The 25,797-nt window shown below is 40.8% G+C and overlaps 1 protein-coding gene across 1 annotated transcript in view; it reads right to left on the bottom strand.

The window, feature by feature from the left end:
- ERBB2 (erb-b2 receptor tyrosine kinase 2) overlaps positions 1–25,797 on the bottom strand; it is a 71,568-nt gene that overhangs the window by 15,581 nt on the left and 30,190 nt on the right. The window contains exons 6-20 of the mRNA XM_014053492.2: positions 25,229–25,344; positions 23,960–24,101; positions 23,601–23,717; positions 22,540–22,666; positions 20,688–20,761; positions 20,395–20,485; positions 19,732–19,931; positions 17,829–17,961; positions 16,307–16,397; positions 15,481–15,641; positions 11,119–11,166; positions 9,696–9,834; positions 4,596–4,718; positions 728–826; positions 134–319 (exon numbers count right to left, since the gene is read on the bottom strand). Of these exons, the coding sequence (XP_013908967.2) occupies positions 134–319; positions 728–826; positions 4,596–4,718; positions 9,696–9,834; positions 11,119–11,166; positions 15,481–15,641; positions 16,307–16,397; positions 17,829–17,961; positions 19,732–19,931; positions 20,395–20,485; positions 20,688–20,761; positions 22,540–22,666; positions 23,601–23,717; positions 23,960–24,101; positions 25,229–25,344 (1,847 nt within the window). The remainder of the gene's footprint in view (positions 1–133; positions 320–727; positions 827–4,595; positions 4,719–9,695; positions 9,835–11,118; positions 11,167–15,480; positions 15,642–16,306; positions 16,398–17,828; positions 17,962–19,731; positions 19,932–20,394; positions 20,486–20,687; positions 20,762–22,539; positions 22,667–23,600; positions 23,718–23,959; positions 24,102–25,228; positions 25,345–25,797) is intronic.

Genomic DNA, 25,797 nt, shown 5'->3' with positions numbered 1-25,797 from the left:
ACATATATGCTAATCGTTCCCGAGTCTAGGGTGTGGTGCTCATCTCTGTTTCAAAGCTGAAGAGCCTGTCCAAAGAAGTCCCTATGTCACCAAGGCACTATACAACCATCTCCCTACCTAACATTCCACTTACCTTAGCTATCTGCACACACCAGTTGAGGAGGTCTTGGGATCCAATGCGGTCCTTATTCTCCCGCACGTAATCCAGAAGGCAGCCGTATGGCATGAGCTGAGTCACAAGCTGCACTGTGGAGGTGAGGCAGATTCCCAACAGCCGAGAGACGTAAGGGCTGCCTACACCTGCCATAACATATGCCTCCTGTTGGAATAGAGAGGGATGGAATTGAGGGATCCTGGGTAGGAAGAGAACTATCTGTAGGAGATTACCAGGCTGAGCCCAAGAGGGAAATCAAACATCATCATCTGGAGTTCCTATGCTGCTGAAAGAGACCTAAATCCAGCCCTCTTTGAAATTTGCTGAATTTTTTTTGGCAGCAATTTGCCTTAAGCACTAGTAGATCAGATTTTTGTCTATAGATTGCAAGGAATAAACTTGCAATGCTTCTGAACTCTATCCTGGCTCCTGTTTTCTTGCGCCTGACACTACTGAGATACCAACAAACACAAACAACAGGAACCATGTAACAAATTAGGTAAAGATGGGGAAGTACACTGTCCTTTTCTGAAAGGAATACACCCTCCTGGGAGGTCATCACAGTTTTCTTACATCCAAAATCTCCTTGTTGGCTTTAGGTGAAGTGTTTTCCCTCAGGACTTTGATAGCTACTGGGATCTTCACATTCTCTCCATCTGGAATCCACACACCCTGCAAGGACAAAATAATAATAATAATAATAATAATAATAATAATAATAATAATAATAATAATAATAATAATGGATGATTTGAAACTCTATGGAAAGTCAGAAATAGAAATCCAATCATTGACAAATACAGTCCGAGTATTCAGCACCGATATTTCAATGCAGTTTGGCATGGAAAAATGCGCCACTGTATCCATAAAAAGGGGCAAAATCACTGCATCTGAGGGAATTGAAATGCCCAATGGCCAACTAATTAAATGCAAAGAAAATGAAGCCTACAAATACTTAGGCATTCTGCAGTTGGATAACATCAAGCATGGAGAAGTAAAAACTATTGTCAGGCGAGAGTACACCAACAGGAAAATTTTGAAATCTAAATTGAATGGTGGAAATACAATCAAGGCCATAAATACCTGGGCAATACCAGTTATAAGATACACAGCTGGCATAGTTAACTGGACACAAGCTGATTTGGACCTTTTGGACCGAAAAACCAGGAAACTAATGACAATGCACTACAGTTTACATCCACGTGGTGATACTGATAGACTATATCTGCCCCGAAAATCAGGTGGCAGAGGATTATTACAAGTGAAGCAAACAGTTGAAGAAGAAAAACATGCACTGGCTGATTATTTAAAAGAAAGTCAAGAACATCTATTAATCGAAGTAAAGAACAAAAATCTACTGAAGGCCCAACAGACAAAACAAGAATACAGAAAAGATGTGATAAAATCAAGAATGGAGAGTTGGCAGAACAAAGCACTGCATGGTCAATTTCTGGAAAAAATAAAAGATAAAGTGGACAGGGAACAAACTTGGTTATGGTTAAAAACAGGTACATTAAAGAAAGAAACAGAGTCACTAATCCTGGCTGCGCAAGAACAAGCTATCCGCACAAATGCCATTAAGGCCAAAATCGAAAAATCCTCTGATGATGCCAAATGCAGACTTTGCAAAGAAGCTGATGAAACTGTTGATCACATACTCAGCTGCTGTAAAAAAATCGCGCAGACTGATTATAAATTGCGGCACAATTCAGTAGCACAAATGATCCACTGGAATCTGTGCAAAAATTATAATATTAAAACAGCAACAAACTGGTGGGAACATCAGCCTGAAAAAGTCACCGAAAATCAGATGGTCAAGATCTTGTGGGATTTCCGTATACAAACCGACAAAATACTGGCGCATAATACACCAGACATCACACTGGTTGAGAAAAATAAGGTCACAATCATAGACATCGCAATACCAGGTGATAGCAGGGTCGCCGAGAAGGAACATGAAAAAATCGCAAGATACCAGGACTTAAAAATCGAAATTCAACGACTATGGCACAAACCAGCAGTGGTAATTCCAGTGGTAATTGGCACACTGGGTGCTATTCCAAAAGCACTGGAATTACATTTAAAACAGTTAAAAATTGACAAAATCACCATCAGTCAAATGCAAAAAGCCGCACTGCTTGGATCTGCACGCATATTACGAAAATACGTTACGACGTCCTAGGCCCCTGGGTGGGGCCCGACTAGTAACCAATGCCAAATCCGGCGAAACAACTGGCCGCTGTGATACAATTGTACAACAACAACAACAACAACAACAACAACAACAACAACAACAACAACAATTGGAGCCCTTGGAGCAATACCCAAAGGGCTACTTCGCTATTTGGAAATTTTAAATTTATCAGACTTGAACATTCTGAGTCTACAAAAAACCACCCTACTTGGAACAGCTTATATCCTCCGACGTTACCTTAACAGTTCCTAGGTCCTTGGTTAGGACCTGAGCTGTTGAGCTACCAACCAGCCCCAAAGGCTGTGAATCTCACCAAAGATTAACCACATATAATAATAGTAACAATAACAACAATAAATAATATGGTGATGGATTCAATCAGGTTATTCTTTAATCAAGAAAGGATGTGATTATGTGTGTATATGTACAAAAGAATTCTGTACCAAATTTCTCCAGTGAGTCCTACCCAAATACCCAGCTCCATAGCAAATTAACCATGGTGATTTTTAAATAGTATTATTCAGCTGTAAACATAATTAGCAGTACTTCTAATAAATAATCAGGAAATTACTCAATCACAATGAAAATACAGATTTGATGAATAAAAAATGCAGTAAAAGAAAAAAAATATTTATAAAATATTCAGTTTTCAGAATGTTGTAATAAAGGACTCTGTCTGAGGATTTGGGAGAACTAAAGCACAAACATGTGTTTTACCATTACAAATACAGATAAAGATGTATTTAACAAATATTGTGAGTATTTTATTTGTTTGTTTGTTTGTTTGAAAAATGAAGGAAATAGAATTGGAATGGATGATATAGGTCAGTGATGGCGAACCTTTTCTGGCTCCGAGTGCCAAAAAGGGAGCGCGATTCATGGCACTGAGTGCCAAAAAGGAAGCATTTTGCTTGTGGGCACTTATCTAGGCCGTGACCAGGAAGAGGAGTTGCCCAGGGGGCATATACACACCAAAAAATGTATTTCTGGTTTCTTGTGCCCGGGCTGGCAAGTCTTCCACTTAGCTGGCTCAAAGTGCATGATCACTCTGGAAAATGGAAGACCAACTCTTCCGGTTTCTTGCACTGCCACATGCATAAAGGCCAGCTGATCGGTGCATGCGCATGTGCGCCAGAAACCCAGAAGAGGAATGGTCGACGCCACATGTCAGGGGACATGGCTTCACGTGCCACTTCGGGCACATGTGGCATAGGTTCGCCATCACGGATATAGGTTTTCTTATCCAACCATATGCTCTGTGCAAGATCCATTAAAACGTCTCTGAGAGGTAGCCATCCAATCTCTTAAGACCTTCGGGGAAGAGAACTCCACTAACAAAATTACAAATCTGGCACAAAAAAAAAATCCTTCTGAAAGAATAGAGCTGGAATCATATCATAATATGAAAATATGTTTTAAGAGTGAACAGATACTGGTCAAATGAATGGCAAAGCAGCACCGATCACAAGGATAGCTCCATACTTGATCCCCAACTAATTCATTTCTGCTGCTTAATCCTCTTCTTGAATAAAACCAAGAAGTCACTATGGTTTACACTTTAACAGCATTCAAGGTAGTCCTTCAAATTTCAGAGAATTTTCTCATTTTTGCTGATTACAAGGACACTCCACACATCGTTACAGTGAGGGTACCTAATCAGCACCACATCTTGATCATCTCACAACTATGAACTATTCAACACCTGAGTCAATTTCCAGCTGAGATCCATCCATAATCAGTGAATCTGGTTTTTCATTAGAAACTGTGAAGCTTACAAAATGTGGATCATTTTCCTCATTGGTGGGAACTGTGGATTTATCATATCTCCCAGCTCTTATACATGTTCAGCCATTACTGCTCTATTTCAGTATTTCTGTAATCTTTTAAACTGAGCAGAAGGATAAAACCAAAAGATAAATTATTCATTTTTCTTTTGGTTTTATAAAGTATTAAGGATGCGGGGGGGGGGGGGGGATTATGGAGGAAGTGTGCTATTAGTTGTGTGCTGTGTTTTGTACTTTCTCTTTGGTCAGCGGGGAAGAATATTGATTGATTATTGATTATAAGAATATTGATAGTTATGTTTCCAAAGGCTGGTGAAGCATCAGTTTGCTTCAGAGAATTTAGTGAATGAAAACAGAGAAAGAGGGGAGATACTCTGAATTTCTCAGGGTGGTTTCCAGCCAAAGCTTCGCCTGTCATTTGCCCAACTTTAGTTATGTAGTTTTCAATTCCTGTTTTCCTTACCTTATACACTGTTCCAAAGGCACCTGACCCCAAAACCTTGACTTTTTTCAGTTCTGTCTCCTTGAGAATACGCATCTGAGCCTGGTTTGGAAGAGCTCCACTCGGGGTCAAAGGCTCCACTAACTAGCAGAATCACAGAAAGAAAGGAACATAAGAATGAGGGCATAAAAAAGAAGATAAATGTATTTCCTTCAATGAATCACCAATGCAAGAACATATCAATATTTTCTAAATAACACATATGTAAATTAAAACAAAAGCAGTGCTATCTATCTCTCAGAATTATTGGAACATTTCTGTTTTTTTCTGGGTTAGATTTTTATCCCACATATCTTCCATATACAATTCAAGAAGGCAAATATATCAATACTCTGTCTTTCTTTTATTTTCCTCAAAACAACTATCTTGTGAGGTGAATTGGACCAAGAGAGAGTAATTGGCCTAAAGGCACGCAGCCAATTTTTTTTATAGAATTCACAGTCTCTTGGTTTCTAGGCTTGCATCTTAACCAGTGTACCAACAAGTTTAAACAGTGGCTAGCCACATCTTTCTAATACCCCTAAAAGCAGATTATAAAAATAAAGTCTTCTGGTATTTGTTCCCATGACTCCATTCAGCAGTATTTGGGTTATGACGGCAATTGGACTGGGATTGCTGTTGCTAAGTGATGCTGTTGTAAAGTATAATGCCACATGATCACATTGCTTAGTCATAGCAATCCCAGCATCTCCAGTTACTGTGTGGGACGTTAAGTGGGAAGAAGTAGGATTACTAGGCAAAGAGAGCGGCAGTGCCTTGGGAAGGCCAGAGTAGACTGCAAAGATGGCCAGTGCATGGCTGGAGGGAGGCTTAGGAGGGCCATGGACAGGTTAGGGAACTTGATTGTGCACAGGAAGAGGTGTGCTTTGGTGGGAGAAAAAGCAGTGGAAGACACCTACTAGAGCAACTTGCAACCTTCCCTATCTACCTCTTCCTTTGACTTTGCTTGTGGAAAGTCAGCAACTAGGGAAGGTTGCAAATGGCGATCATGTGACCAAGACCCATGTCAAGGTCATACTGTAATCATGAGCCAGATGTCCAACATGGGTCATGATCACATGGTTAAGGGAAAGCTGTGATGAACAGAATGACAGTTGGTATTACCTGAACTGTTCTTTTGGGAGGTTTTGCAGGATTAGCCAGGATTGGGTATTATGATGTCCAATTGGCCTCAAGATAGAGTTAATTTGAAGCCACGCCTCTGTGCTCCTTGCTTCTGATTTCCAATTTCAACTAGTCAAGTCCACTGCAAAATACCTGAAAACAAGTCATAAGGGAACAAACCCTACCCCCTGAACTCACCAACCCCTGGACCAACGCTAGGGCGGGAACCTGGCTAATCCTGCAAAATCTCCTAAAACAACAGTTCAGGTAAAACCAACTGTCATTTTCCAGAGGAATTTTGCAGGATTAGCCAGGATTGGGACATACCAAAGTTAATGTTCCTTAAGGGGGGGGGGGAACTATTGGTCCTGGACCCCTCATGCACTACCACCTGTTGTAACACCCTACGAACAAACACCGCATCAGCCGATGCAAGTGTGCTGTGATGCCCAGGGGCACTGGAAGGTGCTGAACCTCATAGACCAATGCGATGGCCAGTATAATCCACCTCCCTATAGCCGAGGAGGACACCCTCTTCCCCAGGGAAGACGGATAAAAGGAAACAAAGAGCGCCTCAGATTTCCTGAGGCCTTCCGTGCGCCTCAGGTAAATGCAGAAGGCACACCTGACATACAGCCGGTGCCAAAGGCGCTCCCTATCATGAGACGGGTCCAGACAAAAATCCGGTAATACCACCTCCTGCGACCTGTGGAAAAGGGAGTTAACCTTGGGAACAAAAGTCAGATCTAGTCGCAGGACAACCTGATTATTGTGGAATGTACAAAGATCTGACCTGAAGGACAATGCCCCCAGTTCGGAGATGCGACGGACTGAGGTGACCACCACAAGGAACACTACATTAAAGATTACAAACTTCAAGTCAACTGTCCTCAGAGGTTCAAATGGTGCTCCTGTCATTTCTTGGAGAACTGTAGTGAGGCTCCATATCGGAAACCTGTGGACTACTGGGGGACGGTGATTCCCCGCACCCTTCAAAAACCTCTTAATTAACAGGACCTGGGAAAATGGAAGGAGTCTCTCTCCCCGAATAATCATGGAGAGGGCCGCCACCTGTCTCCTGAGGGTGCCATGTGAGAGCCCTCTATTCAATCCATCTTGGAGGAACTCCAAGGCGTGCGGTACCGAAGCCTCGTGAGGATTCGCTCCCGAGACCCGGCACACTCTGCAAAGACCCACCAGGTGGAATCATAAATCCTATGGTGGAACCCTTGCATGAAGTCTCAATTGTGGAGATCACCCTCTGTGAAAGCTGAGCGGCCCTTAGGAGCTCCCGCTCAATCTCCAAACAGCTAGTTGCAGCCACTGTGGCTCGGGATGCACCAGGTTCCCCTGTCTGAGGTCCACATCCCTCCCCAGAATCTTACATGGGTGTGACACCGACAGACACATTAGGTCCGCAAACCACATCCGGTGCAGCCAGTAGGGCACCATTAAGATGAGCTCCACCTTCTCTGATATCACTTTCCAAACTACCCCAGGGAGAAAGGGAAGGGGAGTGAAGGCGCAGAGCAGACCTTCCGGCTACGGAATCCAAAGCACGTTGACTCCCTCCGTCCCCTGAGCCGGGAACCGAGAGAAGAACCGATCCACCTGAGCATTCTGCAGTGTGGCAAACAGGTCCACCTCCGGATGGTCGAACCTGGAGCAGATGGCCCAGTGCAGTTTCGGAGAAAGGCTCCACTCCCCGTGGTCAACTGTGGCCCAACTGAGCCAGTCAGTTTGATGGTTGTTCATTCCTATGATGTGCTCCGCTCTGAGTGATCGAAGATGCCTCTCCACCCCAGAGTGTGTGCCGTCCTGTTGGTTGATGTGGGTGAGGTCACTATTGACCTATCTATCCCAGTGGTAGGGATGGCCACCTCCCCCCCGAAAGGGCCTCTTCCCCTGGGGTTGGAAGCTAGGCCTATCCCTGGTGTAGTGCCTATCCGACTGCCTATCTGATCTCAGAAAATACCTGCTGTGCTGCACCTCCTGACCTGACTGACGATAGAACTGCTTCCAAAAGTAAGGCACAGATTTTTGCTCCGACTTCTTTGCGGGCGAAGGCATGACCTTCTTTTTATTCTTGTCCTCAACGAGGATTGGATCCAACGGGGTACTGAAAAGGGATCCCCCGGAATAAGGTGATGATGCCAGGTGCCATTTTGCCTTGTTCTCTGCTTGCCACCCCCTCAGTCACAGGAGACATCGGGAGGTCACCGAGGCCCCCATTGCCCATGAGGCATACTTCATGACATGCAGAGTAGTGTCCTCAGAGAATTGAGCAACAGCAACTAGCTTGTTGAGATCTTGATGAGTACGCACCTCCTCAGGCGGAATCCTTTCCTGCATCTGTTTGTAGCCAAAGGATAGCCATGCAACTGAAGAACGATGCAGAGGCAGCTGCCTTGATGGCCCACGTGGAAGACTGGAATGTTTTATGAAGGGACAGCTCCGCCTTCTTGTCCTCGGCCTTCAAGTAATCAGCCACATCACTGGACACCACCGTTGAAGTGGATGCTAATGCCACCACTGGAGAGTCCACTGTGGGCACCTGCAATGCCTCAGAGAAACTAGGTTCCATGTTAAAGAACCTCCTATCACTGCTGGTGGGGTTAGGAAATGTTCCTGGCTTTTCCCACTGCTTTTTAACTACCTCTAGGAACAAATTAGGGGCAGGCATGTCTTCCTTCGCTGGAGGAGGCTCTGAGTAAACTTGATCCTCCGGCTTTTTCTCCGGCCCACCCTCCTTGGCACCCTCCTCGCCACTCTCCGTCTCACCCAGTTGCACTGTGGCCCTGGCCTTGCGCAACAGTGACTTGAACAAATCCGGATTAAACAGACCAGAGAATGCTGGATCCTCATCATCACACATATCTATCTCTCTCTAGACCTCAAGGGAGAACTAGGCCTACCCTTCTGTTCAGCCCTGGACATCTGCTTTTCCAAGGCCCTGTGCCTCCTTTCTTCATCCTTCTGCAAGGCCTTGGAGGATTTTCCAGCTGCTGCAGTTTTTCACAATCTCACAGAGGCTTGGGCCTCACTCGGGCCTCACTGGAGGTCCCCTCCCCAGGGGACAGTGGGGGGGGGGAAATTCGGCCTCTCCTCTGCATCTGCCATGGCACCAGGTCAACGCTCCACAAGGCTCAGCCCACCAGAAACAGCAGCAACCAAAAAACAGCTTCCCCCAATCACTCACAGCCTCCATGCGACGAAATCAGCCTCTAGTAGACCTTTCCTGCCTCTTTTGCAAGCCACGTGGCTGCCGGTAGCACCACAGTGTGCCATGCAATCCTCGCTGTCCCGCGCTGCTCCGGGCCTCCTGGCATTGATCTGGGCCTGCAGGGCCTTGCCGCTGCCGCCACTGCAGAAACAATGGCCACCCAGGAAGGCAGGGATGAAAACGAGGCTTTGTAGTAGCCTCTGCCCCAGCCCATGCAGCCCGCAAGAATTGAGACCCCAAAATGGCTGTCGTAATGGTGTCCTTCCTCAAGAAGCAACTTTTAAATCCTTTACTGACAGCCGGGAGTGAGCCACATCAAGGGGAAGCTTCCAGGTATCAGTTGGAGGCAAGGGGAAGAAGGCAGGGGGAAGGAATTTGCAGGATGGCACTGGATTGTTTTTTGAAAAAACAGGAAAAGCAACCTTTCTTTCTTTGGCCAGACAGAGTTGAAAGTGGGAACCAGAAGCAAGGAGGCACAGAGGCGTGGCTTCAAATTAACTCTGTCTCGAGGCCAATTGGACACCACCATACCCAATCCTGGCTAATCCTGAAAAATTCCTCGGGAAAATACCAAGGTTATATGTCCATGTTTTCATTGCTATTGTAACTTCAGATAGTTGCTGAATGAATGGATATTAGCTGAGAACTAATTATGTGGAACTCTGAATTTGAGTTTTATTTCATTTGCTCTCACTCTTATTACAGTGAGGAGGGGTCACAACTTCTGATTATACCTCAGTTTCTTGCAGAAGACGCCTCATGGTATGTTTCCTCTCTTGCTGCTTCCGTCGACTGATGCAAATAATAGTGAGAAGCAACAGAAGCAGGGCAAGGGCAGCACCCACCACACCTGCAATGATTGAACTAGCATGGCTGAAAAGAGGATGGAAAGAGAGAGAGAGATAAATTGTAATCTAAAACAGGAAATGCCCAGCTGTGATCAGTATTTCCCTGGTTGGGACCATCTGTAGATTGGGTTTACATGCCCAAAGGATTAGGAGCAAATCAAGTAAACAGAGAAACTTTCCCTAATTATCATTGACAATAGCTGGGAAATCAAAGTCACAATACCTTCCTCTTACAGTGATCTTGTTATTTGTATGTGTGCAATAGTGCTAACGTAATTAAAAAGAGCCGAGGTGGCGCAGTGGTTAAATGCAGCACTGCAGGCTACTGCTAGATCAGCAGTTCAGCGGTTCAAATCTCACCGGCTCAGGGTTGACTCAGCCTTCCATCCTTCCGAGGTGGGTAAAATGAGGACCCGGATTGTTGGGGGCAATATGCTGACTCTCTGTAAACCGCTTAGAGAGGGCTGAAAGCCCTATGAAGCGGTATATAAGTCTACTGCTATTGCTATATTGCTATTAATTGGTTTCTCCATCTGGTTCTACAACAGTTAGAAAGATTAAGCACTTCTCAGACATAAGACCCCCACCTCTTCTCTTCTGCAATATAGATACTTTTATTTCCTCAATTTCTGTCTCTCCATAATATGCTATCCTCCAGTGGGAAAGAGCAAACTGCCTATAGACATACTGAAATTACAATGAAGCTGCACACAAATCAATATATGGATCATCAGAGGTATTTCATTCATTGGTAATGAGACAGCAGGCCTACCCCCGCTAATGTCCTTTCTTGAACATTATCAGGCAAAATAAGATCTCACCATTCTCCTCTAGCAATGTAGCCCATTAATTGCCTCCAAGTAAAACATTTTTAATGTTTACTTTAAATAAACTTTGAACACATCAAGCTGATGCCTGCCAAATCAAACCCATTAATTTGCCTAGCTTGGAGGAAAGGGAACAAACTTTAGGGGCCACATTTTCTTTAGAAGGTCTTGAGGTTCTTCCTACTATCCAATCTGAGGGCCTGTTTATTATTTCTAAGCCTTAGCAAATGGCAGCACTTGGCTGATTTTTTTTCTAGAATCAGTAATTAAGCAGACAGGACCTGATTAGGGCCTGGATGAATGACTACCACAACATTCTAACACTGAGAAATTAAAAAAATATTCCCAAAGGGTTTCCAATAAACTTTAAACTTGCAAATTCCTTCTTTGCAAATAATAATATACATACACACACACACATACACACACACACATACACACACACACATACACACACACACACACACACACACACAAAATACCTGGGCTTCTGATCCACAGGGCAGCCAAATTCATCCCGTACTGCACATCTGAAAAAAGAAAACTGATGTCACACAGTCATTCACTAGCCAAGTTTTACTTTAGTGCAGCCTTTCTCAAGTTTTTACTTAGGAAATACTCTTAAAACAATTCCCAAATCTCAGAGAATCCTTGCATAAAGTTTGCAAAAAATCCAAAGGACTTCCAGTTCAATTCACTTCTAACCTACACAAACTTTGTTTTCAATGTTTGCAATGATAGTAAAAAAGCAGGATGGCAGCAGTTTCAAGATATAAAAAAATTCCACGATTATAAACCCTACATCTGCACAGTGCCAATTAAACACAAACACAGATACACACACGCTATTCTTTTCCATTTCAATCACAATCTCACTTTGATCTCTAGGGTTTTGCAGAATCCTAGTTCGGAAAAGCTGTTGTGCAAGAACCAAACGAAATGGAGTTTATGCAAAATAATTTTCTGGTGAGCTATGCCATGTACATATTATAACAAGCTTCATTACAGTTTTTGCCTGGGCACCACAATGAAATAAAAAATAAATGTTCATACTCTCTTACTTACTCTAAGGTAAGAACTTATTTGTACCTGAAATAGAATTAGACAGCAATAATAAAAAGTGATAAAAGAAACCAGATTAGACTGTAATTTGAAGAGGAAGGAAATACTATTTTCAAAGTTCACTTATTAACAAACTCTCAAAGCACAGAACAGGTTACACTTTAACCTTTTCTGCAATTCAGTTCCAGTTTAATATTTTATTTTCTTAAAGATATGTAGCACCACCCATCTTAAAGTAACTCTGGGTGGCTCAAAACAATAAAAATTTAAAACCATTACAAATATTTTTTTTAAATTAAAAACCTGATGCCCCAACAATTTTCTGTGAGCTTCACAACTCCACCTGGGGAGTTGTGTTTGGGGAAAGGAACAGATTTTAATGGCCTTCGGGAAGGCCAAGAGAGTGGAAGCCTGTTGATTCCTGGGGTAAATGTGTTCCATATGACGGGTAGCTTCAGAAAAAGTATGCTTCCTAGGTCCCACTGGGTACAGAGGACAGTGTTTCAGAGAAACGGACTAGAGTGAGCCCCCCCTATCTAATCTAATGGAACAAACAGATAATCTCAGTAAAAAAATCATTTTAACAGCTTGATCCTGTACCATGTAGGACTTTAAAGATCATATCAATAGCAGTAGCACTTAGAGTTATATACTGCTTCATAGTGCTCTACAACCCTCTCTTAAGTGGTTTTACAGAGTCAGCCTATTGCCCCCAACAATCTGAGTCCTCATTTTACCCACTTTGGAAGGATGGAAGGCTGAGTCAACCTTGAGCCTGGTGAGATTTGATCTGCCAAACTGCTGGCAGCCAGTGATCTGCAATGACTAGCACCTTGAATTTTACCCAGAAAGAAACTAGAAGCCATTTTGCAACAGAGAAGTAACATAGCCACACCGCACATGCTGTTGCATTCTGGACTAGTTGTAGCTTCCAGGTAATCCTTCAAGGGCAGCCCAATGTAGAACATGTTGCAATAATTCCTTTGGGGGAGACAGGTAGATATATAGTTGATTGATTAATTAATTAATCCAAATAGGAAATGACCAAGGCCTCAGTGACTGTGATTCAGAAAAGGCTTAAATCTCTGTTGGCTTTTGAGCAGGAGCCATGATCCCAGGAGGATTCCCCAAATTACATATCAACTCAATCCAGAGAAGTGCAACCCTGTCAGAGTCAAAGATGACATATTAACAAACTCGGGGGGGGGGGAGGCAAGGAGGGGGGCTGAAAATATAAAGTCACTAAGTCTTGTCAAAGTTGACTCAAAGTCAGTTCCTCCCCATCCAGACCCTCATAACCTCCAGGCGCTTGGTCAGCACCATAACCACATCACCTGTCAGAGCAGGGCTGAAGTTGTATACTGATAATACCACACTCCATGCCCGTGAATTACTTAATCCAGAAGTTTTATATAGATGTTAAAAAGGAGAAAAACCTAGTCCTTGAGAAACCTCATCTCCCATTCCCAATAAAATGGAATAGCCAACCACATGGTATCAGAAAGATACCATGTTTAACTGTATTTTTATGATTTTATTGAAATTTAAAAATAAAAAGATAAAACTAATGAAAACTAAGAAAAATATAAACAGAACAAATAAAAATGCAGACAAAAAAAAGAAGGGAGAACTATGAAGGGAAAATATATAAAGAAATTGGTTCTTCTCCTTCATCGAGATAAGTACAGCTACAGTAACCTTACTTCTCTGGGTTCTGTGACCAATGTGGAATTCAAATATGGCAAATTTTATAAAACATTTTATTATTAGATAAACATTATCATAAAACAGTTAATCTATAATATAATACGGTATAAAATACTTTCTGTGCTCATGTTTGACAAGGCTATATAGTTCAACATGGGGTATTTTCAAGGCAGATACATCTCTTAATGTATCCCAACTTTTATATTTTAAATTTATATTTTATTAGAATTCTGAACAAACCACAGGATTCTTATAATTAGCTTCAAAATCTTATTTCTAGTCAATCTGTTCTCCTTATTGCATTTGTAACTTTCCAGAATTAACACACTAATCACCCTCCTGCTGCTTAATTCCATTTTTAAAAAAAATCTCCTTCAATCCTCAGCAAAAGAATTTTCATGTAAGTTCAAGAACTTAGAGATTTTTTTTTCCATTTGGAAACAAAAGGCACTGAGATCCAGGAGGACCAGGAGGGTTGCACCAGCTCTGTCCCAAGCCTTCCAGAGGTCATTCACAAGGACAATCTATATAGCAATAGACTTATATACCGCTTCATAGGCCTTTCAGGCCTCTCTAAGCGGTTTACAGAGAGTCAGCATATTGCCCCCAACAATCTGGGTCCTCATTTTACCCACCTCGGAAGGATGGAAGGCTGAGTCAACCCTGAGCCGGTGAGATTTGAACCGCTGACCTGCTGATCTAGCAGTAGCCTGCAGTGCTGCATTTAACCACTGCGCCACCTTGGCTCTGGACAATCAATGCTATCTCAGTAGTGAAGTGAATGCAGACTGAAAGAGAGTCCAGATCTCTCCTCTGCTCATCCCTCCACATTAAATCCATAGCAAGGCCACCCAATAAATAACTCAGGCCTCTCTTATCTCATTCCATTTATGCATTTGTGTAAGTCAGAACTTAAAAGTTTTATTATCATAAAAAACAAAAACAAATAAACTCTTCTTATTGTTCCACTCATGCTTAAATAGTTTGAGCCAAAATTGAAAAAACAAAAGTGGAGAATATCCGTTTAAAAGATTAACTAATTAGTCGCAATTTCAGCAACAAAGGGAAATGCCTATCAATGAAAGAAGAGTCTCATTTATAATCAGGCTTAGGTGATTTAAAAATATTTAATTACTGTTGAACTTTTATGAAAAACTAATTAAGAAGGTATATAACTTCTTACTAAATTTAAAAATGGAGGATGAACAAATGAAAGATACAATGGATATTTTTTTTGCTATAACAGAACTAGAGAAATGGCAAAATTTATGGGAAAGAAACTATAGGTTGACAATGTAAACTTCTTATAAAGAAAATCTATATAAAATGTTTTATAGATGTGGTTTACCACCTGCTAGGTTAGCTTAAATGTTTAAAAAATATGTCTAGCAAATGCTGGAAATGTAATTTAAAAAAAACAGGCACATTTTATCATACTGTATGTGGTGGACTTGTGTTAAAGCTAAAAAAAATACACAGATGGATAGAAAAGATCATAGGGAAATGTGTAGATTTGAAATCTGAACTGTTTTTATTAGGAATAATATCAGAAAATTTGGATAAGAAAAGTATCTATTTAATGTTGCATGCCTTAACAGCAGCGAGGATTATTTTCACACACACTATTGGAAAAATGAAGAAATACTGCAAGATGAAGAGATAATTAAGAAGATATTAGATTGTGCAGAAATGGATAGACTTACATTGAATATCAAACAGAAAGAAGATACAGAATATTATCAAATGTAGGACTTATTTTACCAATATTGGGGAAAAGGGGTGGAGAGTAAGAAGGAAATTTGAATTGTTAAGCAATTTAAATACCCAGTAATACCCAATAAACTCAATGTTTATTAAGCACTTATTAAGCACTAAGAAATGTAATAAATAGAAAATTAAAAAAAATAATTTTAAAAATTAATTATTTCATCAGTGATGAGTATTTTGCTCTTGTGATGTCTTTAGCCTGAAACCTGATCACATTTTTTTGCATTACACTGTCCATTTTTTGTCAAAACGTAGTCAGAATCCTGCTGTATCTCGCTCTATGATTTTCCCACCCCTGGACTACTCACGAAAGGGTACAGTTGACTGGACAGAGCTGACAGACATTGTCTTCATCAGAGTACTTCCAGACAGGTAAGAAAGAGCCATCAAGCTTCACACCACTGGGACACCGCTCCACGCAGGAAAGTCCATCTTTGTAATGGGCACAAGCTATACACTGGTCTGCCTCCTAAAAGGGGGGGGGGGTAAAAATGGCGGGAAAGAGTCTCAATTAAACAAAACGGGGGGGGGAATCTTCCTCTCATCCAAGTTTTGTTGGATACGTTTCATTATTGAATTATGTTCTTGTTATTTCGTCGTACAAGCTGGTTGCTGATGTGACCTTAGATGGACATAACCTACAGAGCAGTGAAAACCATCTGTTTGATAGACATCTAGGAATTTAGAGTCACAGGGTATGTTGCAAAGTTACCTCAGGAAAAATAGCAGTGGTTACACAATTTATTACATACATATGAAGGACATAGTTGTATACTTTGGATCTGGTAAATACTGCAGAGAGTTGCTAGAAAGCAAGTTAATCTCAAGGGTAACAGTCTCTCAAGATGAAGTTGTCCAAATCAAATTAACGCAAGTTAGCTTACATAACCTATGATGGTTTGCTCTGTACTATTGCTTGCCTTCTTTCTTAAAAGTGTTATGACTGCATCAATGACCTTGAATATTGTAGGTCACCAATTTTAGGTTTCTAGTCCCCAGAAAGGAGGCCTGGTTATTTATTCTTTTCACTGTGAACCAATCACAAAAGGTTTAAAAAAAACCTAATGGGTCAAAAAAAGAGGCAATATAATATCTGAACAAGATTGTGGTTTCAAGATATTTCAGTGTTCTTACCGATCCATAGCAAGATTCAGTCCCATTTTGGGGCATGCATTCTGGATGACATGTAAAGCAGCGTGTCCCATTGACATATTCTCGGATATCCCTGCAAATTCCAATCAAGCCAAAGTTTAAACAGTCCAATTTCTCAATTTCCTAGTTTTCTCAAACAACATTATTTTATTTTTCAATTTGGAATCCACTGAATTAGAAATAAAAACAACTTTATAATCAGGGTAGAGTGATTTCAAAATATTTAATTATTTCATTGGTGATGGGTATTTTAGACAAAGAGGAGAAATGATGTTACTTCCATGTACCTTCAATAGACATGGAAAGTGAGAAATGGCCCAGGATCAAGCATCCCAACAGTGATAAAAGTACATGTAGTCCTCAACTTATAACAGTTTGAATAGTGACCGTTCGAAGTTACAATAGCACTGAAAAAAGTGACGAATGACCATTTTTCACACTTATGACCATTGCAGCATCCCCATGGTCATGTGATCTACATTCAGATACTTGACTACTGGTTCATAGTTATGACAGTTGCAGAGTCCCGGGCTCATGTGATCATATTTTGCAATCTCCTGACCAGCAACGTCAATGGGGAAGCCAGATTCACTTAACAATGTGTTAATTTAATTTAACAACTGGCAGTGGTTTGCTTAACAAATGTGGCAAGAAAAGTTGTAAAATGGGGCACAACTCCCTTAATAAATTTCTCACTTAGCAGCATAAATTCTGAGCTCAATTGTGATCATAAGTTGAGGACTACCTGTAAATTGCCATGAAGTGAAATCTGACTCCTTTTTAATTTATTTATATTTGTTGTGAATTTTACCTGAAATAAAGATAAATCTAAAGAAAAAAAATGAAAAAGTGCAAAGAAAAAAAGAAACTGAAATTATGAAATACGATTTCCAACCTTCTCTTCAACAGAAAAATTACACTTATAATCTTTTAGAGGTTATACAAATCCCTTCAGTATCCCCAATCATATAATTTATTTGGGTGCTTTTCAGCAAAAAGCCCATTCTGTATAAGGACTCTTGATGACCTATAATGCAATACCCAGGCAGTTTTCTGAGCATGAAAAATGAAGTAGTTTGCTAGTGCTTCCACCCATGATAGTTTCTTTTTTTTTTCTTCTTTTTGAAACTTCTAGTTCTAGATTTTCCAGTCAATCTCTTCTCCAAATAAATCAGAACCAATTCTGTTTGGCTTTGTAAGGTAAGCTACGCAGTGCCACCTACTGAAACTTTAAGGATATTATTTTTGCTTTTTGTTTCAGGATAAGGGAAATCAAACACATTTGTACATTGTATTGTGATTTTATTTATTATTAACACTAATATGCTATTCCTATTGTATCCAGTTTGAGCAGCTTATACTTCTATATTCAGTGATAAGATTAAAATACAACACTCTCAACTTATTTCTTCTAAATAATACTTTTGAAATCCTCCCCCCTTATGATTTTCTCAGTAAGGAATCAGAAAAGCCTCACTCAATCACATCTCCCCTTGCCACATACCCATCCAGAACATTGCAATTCTCAATGCATTCCTTCCCACGGAGAAAGCCACTGCAGGACACACACTGAGTTTTCCCTGGTCCCCAACAATGTCCCTGGGAGCACAGAGAATAACAAACTTGGCCTTGGAGATCTAAAGACAAGAAGAGAGGCAAAGGAAGGTTGGGGAGCATATAATTTTATATTCAGGGAACCAATCAATATAATTAATCTGCATTCTTGTATCAGGTCCTAAATTATGACAATCACTGTGATGTATGATGTGTTAGACTAGGAGTGGGGAAACTTAGACTCTAATCCCGTGATGGCGAACATATGGCAAGCGTGCCACAGATGGCATGCAGAGCCCTCTGTGTGGGCACATGAGCCGTCACCCCAGCTCAGCTCCACTGCGCATGTACGCACACCTCCCACCGGCCAGCTGATTTGGGGGGCACATGGGGGGCATGCCCCCCTGGCAGCCTGTTTTTACTCCCAGGAGGCTGTAAAAAGGCCTACTAGGTCCAAAACAGGGTGCAGGGAGGGGGTTGCACGCACATGCACAGGGGGAGTGTGGAGGGTAATGTGCGCATGAGTGGGGGCAGGGGGTTACATGTGCATGTGTGCAGAGGGGGTTCACACGTGCATTGTATTATTGGTGAGGGGGCACACACAAAGTTTCGGCACGCAACAACAAAAAGGTTAGCTATCACTGCTCTAATCTATCTTCAGCCATTGAGTGACTTGTGCCAGGTGCTCTTTTGGCCGAATCTACCTCAAAGGCTTGTACCTATGGGGACAAATAGGAAGAGTGAGTACTATATATGTCACCTTGTACGCTGTTCAAAGGGAAAGATATTAGTTGAATGAAAAAAAAATGAACCCATATGTAAATCAATCTTATGCCTGAAATTTTTTTCCTCCAGTACATTTTTGAGAAATCACTCCATACTATCAAATTATTGCACTAAAATAGAATAAGTCCCAAACAACTCTCCTGCCATATTCCTTAGGATGAGCTGTCTTTCCCAACACAAGCAAAAACTGAATGAGAATAAAGAGATGGGGAATTGTTCCTCAACTCAGAGGTACTGACAGAATCACTTACCTGACCTTGGACTCAAAATCTGAAGGATCACAACCAAGTCAGGAAAATGCTACCGCTGAGTAGCAGATGACCAAGAAATGCTGGATGATATGGGAATTTTAAGCACAACAGTCTACTCAGAAGTAGACTATTGTTTACATAAAGCTTAGCAACCACAATTTAATCTTACTGGTATTAGCTGGGTTGGAACAGAACTCGGAAGCTTAAGGAATAAAAGCCTTTTCTGAAGTCACTTCAACTTTGAAACGATATCTGAGTAGCTTATCCTTAAGTGCTATATGCCTATGACACCTCAGCAAAGTTCACCTTGTCCAAAATTTTGACAATATTTCTAAGCTTCTCTCTTTGAACTTTACTAGAAGTAAAATAAGGTAGAAACCATTTGCTTTCTACTCTGGACATTATTATTGCCTAAAGACTATCATAAATGCTTAGTACTATATTTTGACCAGAATCATCAGATGGCTTTTTTCATCTCTGAATGGGACCTTGCTCAAAACATTTCTATTACTTTTTCCTTGTTTTATCTTGATGTTTACACTATCTATTTATTTATTTATAAAATGTATTGGCCTCCCATCTTACCATGGTTTTACTATTACAACCTGCCCAAACCAAAGATATGCTAAGCAACCTTCTAACTTCTTCCTCTGAGCTTCACAATATTGCAGGAAAATCTCACCTGGGATTCCATTTTAAGTCCTTTCAACAGCCCACCAAAATATCAGGCTTAGAGGACATTTTCACACCTACAAAGAATGATGGGTGGGGGAGGACACACATACATTAATGCAAATGGGCTTCGCACATGCTTACCACATTGCTCAGGCGAATTGTTGTCATTGTGGAATAGCTTCTGTCGAGGGTTTCTGAAGATGTCGCCCCAAGGAACATTTTGGATGAAGCAAAGGTTGGGATTGTGGTGGATAAGGACCATGCCACTACTGACCTCTTGCAGTGAACGTAGGCCCAACCATGATATGTTGAGGTTTTGCAGTGTTAGCGAATAAGCTCCACTGTCATATGAAACAGATTTCCCAATTAAAATGAGCAAAATTCCAATGACTGAAATAGCAATTTCTTCTAGTGTTAAATGTACACCACTAAGCTAGAGACATGATATGGTCATGAATATAGACTGTCCTCCTGATTCTCTGAGAGATTAAAATATAAATAAAAGTATTTATAGACAGTAAATAGAAAATAGTTTTATTATTCTATAACAGTTGTAGGCATTCATAATTTAAATGTTCTTTGTTATAATAAAAGTTTCCCTCTTACCCCAGCCATTGAGCAAAGATACAAAACCTAATCAGTTGCCCAAATTTTCAGCACTTTGTGGTCAAATAAGTCTGGGTAATCTAGTAATTGGTGATTTTAAAAAAAGAAAAGAACCCATGGAAATTACTCAGATATGGACTTTTCCATTGATAACTCAACACAGGTCTCACTTTCATTAAAACACTTGAGACAACTTACTTGTAAAGTGCCCGCCCTCGGATCACCTGAAGATTCTGGAAAGGGCTCAGGTCCAAGAGAGTCTCTGGCCAGGATTCAATGTATAGAAACCCTGAGAAAACACCAAGATGGGTCCAATCAATGGAGAACTGTGACTGTTACTTCTTTAAAGGATTGATGTTACCTTCATTTCAGAGGAGCAATACTTTGATCAGAGGCAGGGACCAAGTGGATATGCTGCTATTTATTACAAGCACTGGTACACTGCCCTTATTACAACGCCTCAAACTATCCTGAAATCTTCTTGTACATACCTGTTAAATCTTTCAGATGCACAAATACTTCAAGCTGTTCAGGTTGTAGGGGTGGGGTATTTGTGGCAGGATCTCTAAACAGAAAAGGAAGGAACAGCTTGGAGTGAAACTGAAATGTTCACATGCACACATGTCCCCTACTCCCTGGTTATTCTAGTGGTGAACACTATCTTTGCTTGAATTGGTTGAAATGATGCCATAATATTGCACACTTTCACATGTCTCTTTTTGAAGAATTACAGGAACATCTTTTCAAAAAAAAATTCACAGAAAAGTATAGAAACAAGGAAATATAAATGCACATATATAACTTTTTTCTCCCATAGGTTCTTGCTGTCAAAAGAATATTTTGAGGAGCTACAAGCCACGGTGAGTGTCATGAATGAGAACAGAATTCTGTCCTGCCAGACGGTTTCCCGTTAAGATTCAGATGACTCCGATCTCCTGCAAGACTCTTATGGTCTGGTTCTTTCTTGGGTCAGAGTAATGAGATAGTCCCTTTCTAGGAAGCACAGTGATATGTTGGTTAGTGTATTTGGTTCCCAATTTCTTCTGCTATTTTGATAATATTTTGTGACGGATTGGTAACTGATTTATATGTGTTTGAATATCTCCAAGAGTCATTATGAGTTGGGCAGTCATACAAGTTAAATGAGTGAATGAATGTATAGCACAATACTGTTACCTTAGAAAGTAGGACTATATTTTTTGTCTCCTCATATTGGGAGTTGAGCTGTTGTTGTTTTGTTGTGGCAAGCCTATTAGAAGTTGAGTACCACACTATTTTAGAAGACTGTAAGAAAAGCTGCCAGATGGTAGCTTTGCTAAATTGCAACTAACTGCAAGAAAGGGCTTGAATATGAATCCTACAAATCACCCATTTCTGCTATAATACTTTCAAGATGACTTAATTTTTCAACTATCACAAGTGATACTACCTTTCTTTTAAAAAGTAACAATATATCATGCCATCATGAGATACATTTCTATGGGCTAATTACAAGGCTTTCATAGTTCATGTTCTGATTTCCCTCTAAAATTGTGACACTTTCAATTCAACAAAAATGAGAAATAGCAGATTTATTCAAATCTAGACCCAATCCCATCCACCATTTCTTAGGCTATAGACACTAGTCTCTTAAGCCTTTTCACCTTTGAGCTGGCAAATGGGAACCAGAATGTGTTCAGCATCAAACATCACTTCTACTGCTGGAAATGTTTATTTTAGGAAATACCAAGTGTTCAATTTAGAAGCTTCTCCATCGAAATTGTTAACATGCATAAAAGCTTCTATCTTAGGGCAACAAATGATTTTCTCTCTTCACACCACAATTTTCACTGGCAGCATTATTCTCCTGCCCCATAGTATCCTCACAATAGAGACTAGGTATTCTGTTTCAGAACAGTATTAATATAGTTCTTTCTCTTCTCGACACACCCCATTTTCTTTTTCTTACAGACCTCATTTTTTGAGAAGTACAGACAGCTTAAACTTTTAGGCCTTCAAAACAAAATTGCTCAGTGATTACAATGGTACCATGTTTTCAACCTTATTTCTCTGGTCCTATGAGTTAATATCCTTAAAAAAATAAAAGCTTTCTAAAGATGCTGAATTGTGAAATAAGCTGCTATTTCTGTAAATAACTCTGGATGGTTATTTATCCTTTAAAAAGCTCACCTAGAAACAAAATAGGCCCTGGCTTTAAAAAATAACAAAGCTTAATTGCAGCTCTAATTTACTGGGCTTGCTCAGAGGCTTCCCAATGCATAACCTGGGATGCATTACCCAGAACTACACAGATGCATCCCAGAAACTGATACAGCCTTCTGACTCTAAGACTTGGTTACCTACCCTGCAAAGGTCTCTTTCAGAAAGGCTAAACTGCCAAAGATCTTGGTACAGCCAGTAAAGTGGTGGATGTTAGAGGCATTGACAGCCCGAACGCCTTTCAGGAAATCCATTCCTAAACCATAGCAGACTAAAATAGAGAGAAGGTGGTGTAGAATTAACTAAAGCAAAAAAAAGGATGCATATATTTATCTACACATCATATTAAACCAACAGTGTAGGGCAGCCTATCACAATTTAACTTCTGGTCTTTACAGCCAGTGAAGAACAGGTTGGTAGGTTGGCCTTTTCTGGAGGCATAACAATATGTAAGTGAATCCTCTGCATTCCACAGACGGTAGCAAATTATTGAGATGACTGAACTCTAAAACAATAAGAATGAATGCCACACATGGAGACTGAAATTTACAATTAAGCCAACGTGCTTGGGTTCCACCACAAAACTGCAGTAGACAAAAGCGCGCTCAACGAAAGCACGTACGTGACGTCATCACAGCGCGACGAAAACATCGCACTGTGAGCGGTAAATTTAAAATTAAAGCGAAAACCTTACCCTAACCCCCCTAAACCTAACCCTAACCCTAAACCTAACCCTTAACCTAACCCTAAACCTAACCCTAACCCTAAACCTAACCCTAAACCTAACGCTAACCCTTAACCTAACGCTAAACCTAACCCTAACGCTTAACGTAACCCTAACCCTAACCCTAACCCTTAACCTAACCCTAACCCTAACCCTAACCCTAAACCTAACCCTTACCTTTATGTGAATCGGCTTGCTTTAATTTTATTTTAATTTCAATTTAATTTATTTTTAATTTTTTTCGTCGCGCTGCTGATGACGTCAAGTACGCGCTTTCGTCGAGCGCGCTTTTGTCTACCGCGGTTTTGACGGGTCACGCGTGCTTGGAGTTGGACAAGCATAAAGCCAAAACCCATACATTCTTTCCATAGCTCTATCGAAATTGAGAGAAAAAAATCAAGGATAATCCAGAGAAATAACATTTTGCTGTGTCCAGAAAAATTGAGAATCTTTTTACACGTCAGCCATTTTCAGTTCTTACCTTCTGGGCAGGAACTGTCACATTTCTCACATTTCTGTGTGGTACCCCTGCTCACTTCTTGACTGTTCTGAGGACACACCAGAGTGCAAGAGCCTACCTCTGCAGCCAAGTAATTATCTGTCATGAGAAATGGGAAAACTAGTTTTAAAATTCTGTGCACAGGAATCTATCAAGCCAAGAAAAAGGTAACGTTATAATTCATCTTGATAACTGTATGAATGCATGGGTGCTCCAAAAGAAGTGGGAAATCTCACATACCAATATATCAAATGGTTGAAAGTGATTAGAAGTACAGTCTATATAGGACCCAACTATCTTCCCCTCACTCCAAGCAAACCTATCCATGAATAGAGGCTTACAAGGGCAATGAGGGACACAAGTTGCTCCAAAAGTGTAGCGTCCATTTGGGTTGTGCATAATTTCAAAAGTATCTGGATTGTAGTTCATTAACTGTGGACAGTGCAGTTCACATATGCCACTGTGGTTGAAGTGGAGGCAGGCCTGGAAAAACAGGAAGGCGTAGCACTTAAAAATAAATACAACAGCAGGCAAAATTTAAGGAACAGTCTAGGAGATGTCCTGCCCTATTCATCTCTCGGAGGAAAAGCAAGAAAAATTGTGCCCCAAGAGACAGTCATTGCTTTTCATCAGGTAAAGATAGCAGGACCTTTATTAATAGCACATTAATATAAATATTGGTTTTAACATTGGTCTAGTTAAGGGAAATACTCTAGAGTATGTATACAGCTAAATTTTGCTTGCCAAAGGAAGCATCCAAATATTACAATTATTAAATGTAACAGCTTCTTTATTGACTATATGCAAACACAGCACGCTGCATCCTATGAGGCTGGATTAAGAGGGACTGGACAAAATCATTCTCCCCATTGGCTGAAAAGATATCAACTTCAGCTTCTCCAATCCTAATACCATTAGATTCAACAAGACTTGACGTAGTATAATATATCCAGTCATTAAAGTGAAAAGGAACTGTTTTTTCTCGAACGCCATCACTCTGCTAAACAAATAATTTCCTCAACACTGTCAAACTATTTACTAAGTATACATTACTATTACTATTAATCTTCTCATAGTTCCTATCACCCATCTCCTCCCACTTATGACTGTATTGTATTATATTGTTTCCTAGTATGAATGCTTATTTGTACCCTATGACTATCATTAAGTGTTGTACCTTATAATTTGTGACGAATGTATCTTTCATTTCTTTTACATACACTGAGAGCATATGCACTAAAGACAAATTCCTTTTGTATCCAATCACACTTGGCCAATAAAGAATTCTATTCTATTCTAAAAACAAAGAGAGAACTCAACATACTTTCTCACAGCATGGAGTCTTAAAAGTCACTGAACACAACACCAGTGTTTTCTGGCTAGACTCTTCACTACTGGATCCATACTCTTTTGATCACAGCCAATCTAACCCACAGTTTCCAGATGTGTTTATTCATATGCGAAGGGAGGTTATGTTTAGCTCCTTGCAGGAATACTGGTGGTTGTGAATTAACAAATGTCAACTTTGCTGAAATCAGAAAGTAGCAATCTGTTGAATGAAGTGGACATCTCAAGGCTGGGGGAGAAGCCTCCAAAAGATCCCCACTCACCAGGCAATCGGAATGCTTGGGTCCTGTACAGCCTGCTGCACACTGCTCATGGCAACAGTCTGTTGGGTGTCCTCCTTTGCACCTTGGACAGCTGCTGGCACAGATTGTACTTGTCACTGTCAGAGAGCCAAAAATGAAGAAACTGGTCATTCTACCTCTCTCCCATACAAGCAGAGGTCCCTGCTCCCAGATACTTTTGCAGGAAGAAAGGACTTCAGTCCAGGCTCATCTTAAACCAGAAACCACTGTATGATGAAGGAGGCTAGAGAGAACAGCTGCTGAGACCACTGTAGGAAACCACAGCATGAGCAGCACTGACCCTCAGGTTATTAGAGGCAATAAGGGACACCCAGTACAGACCAGGAAGCTTTAACCATAAGGAAAATAATTGAGAGAATAGAAAAAACTGAACTCCCAGGCAGCCAGGATACCACTAGGCAGAAGCACAGCTCTCCCTTCCTCCCCCTGCCTCAAATAACGGAACCCTTTCACCCTCTAAAGCCGGGATGGCACACAAGAGTCCTATCTGCGAGCATGCAAGCCATCAGCTCAGCTCAGCTCCACTACGC

The sequence above is a fragment of the Thamnophis sirtalis genome, unplaced genomic scaffold (assembly GCF_051295495.1).
Source record: "Thamnophis sirtalis isolate CommonGarterSnake01/CBP01778 unplaced genomic scaffold, rThaSir2_p1.2 scaffold_4, whole genome shotgun sequence".
Lineage (NCBI taxonomy): Eukaryota > Metazoa > Chordata > Lepidosauria > Squamata > Natricidae > Thamnophis > Thamnophis sirtalis.
The sequence above is the reverse complement of the archived record's forward strand: the minus strand, read 5'-3'. Positions and strand labels throughout refer to the sequence as shown.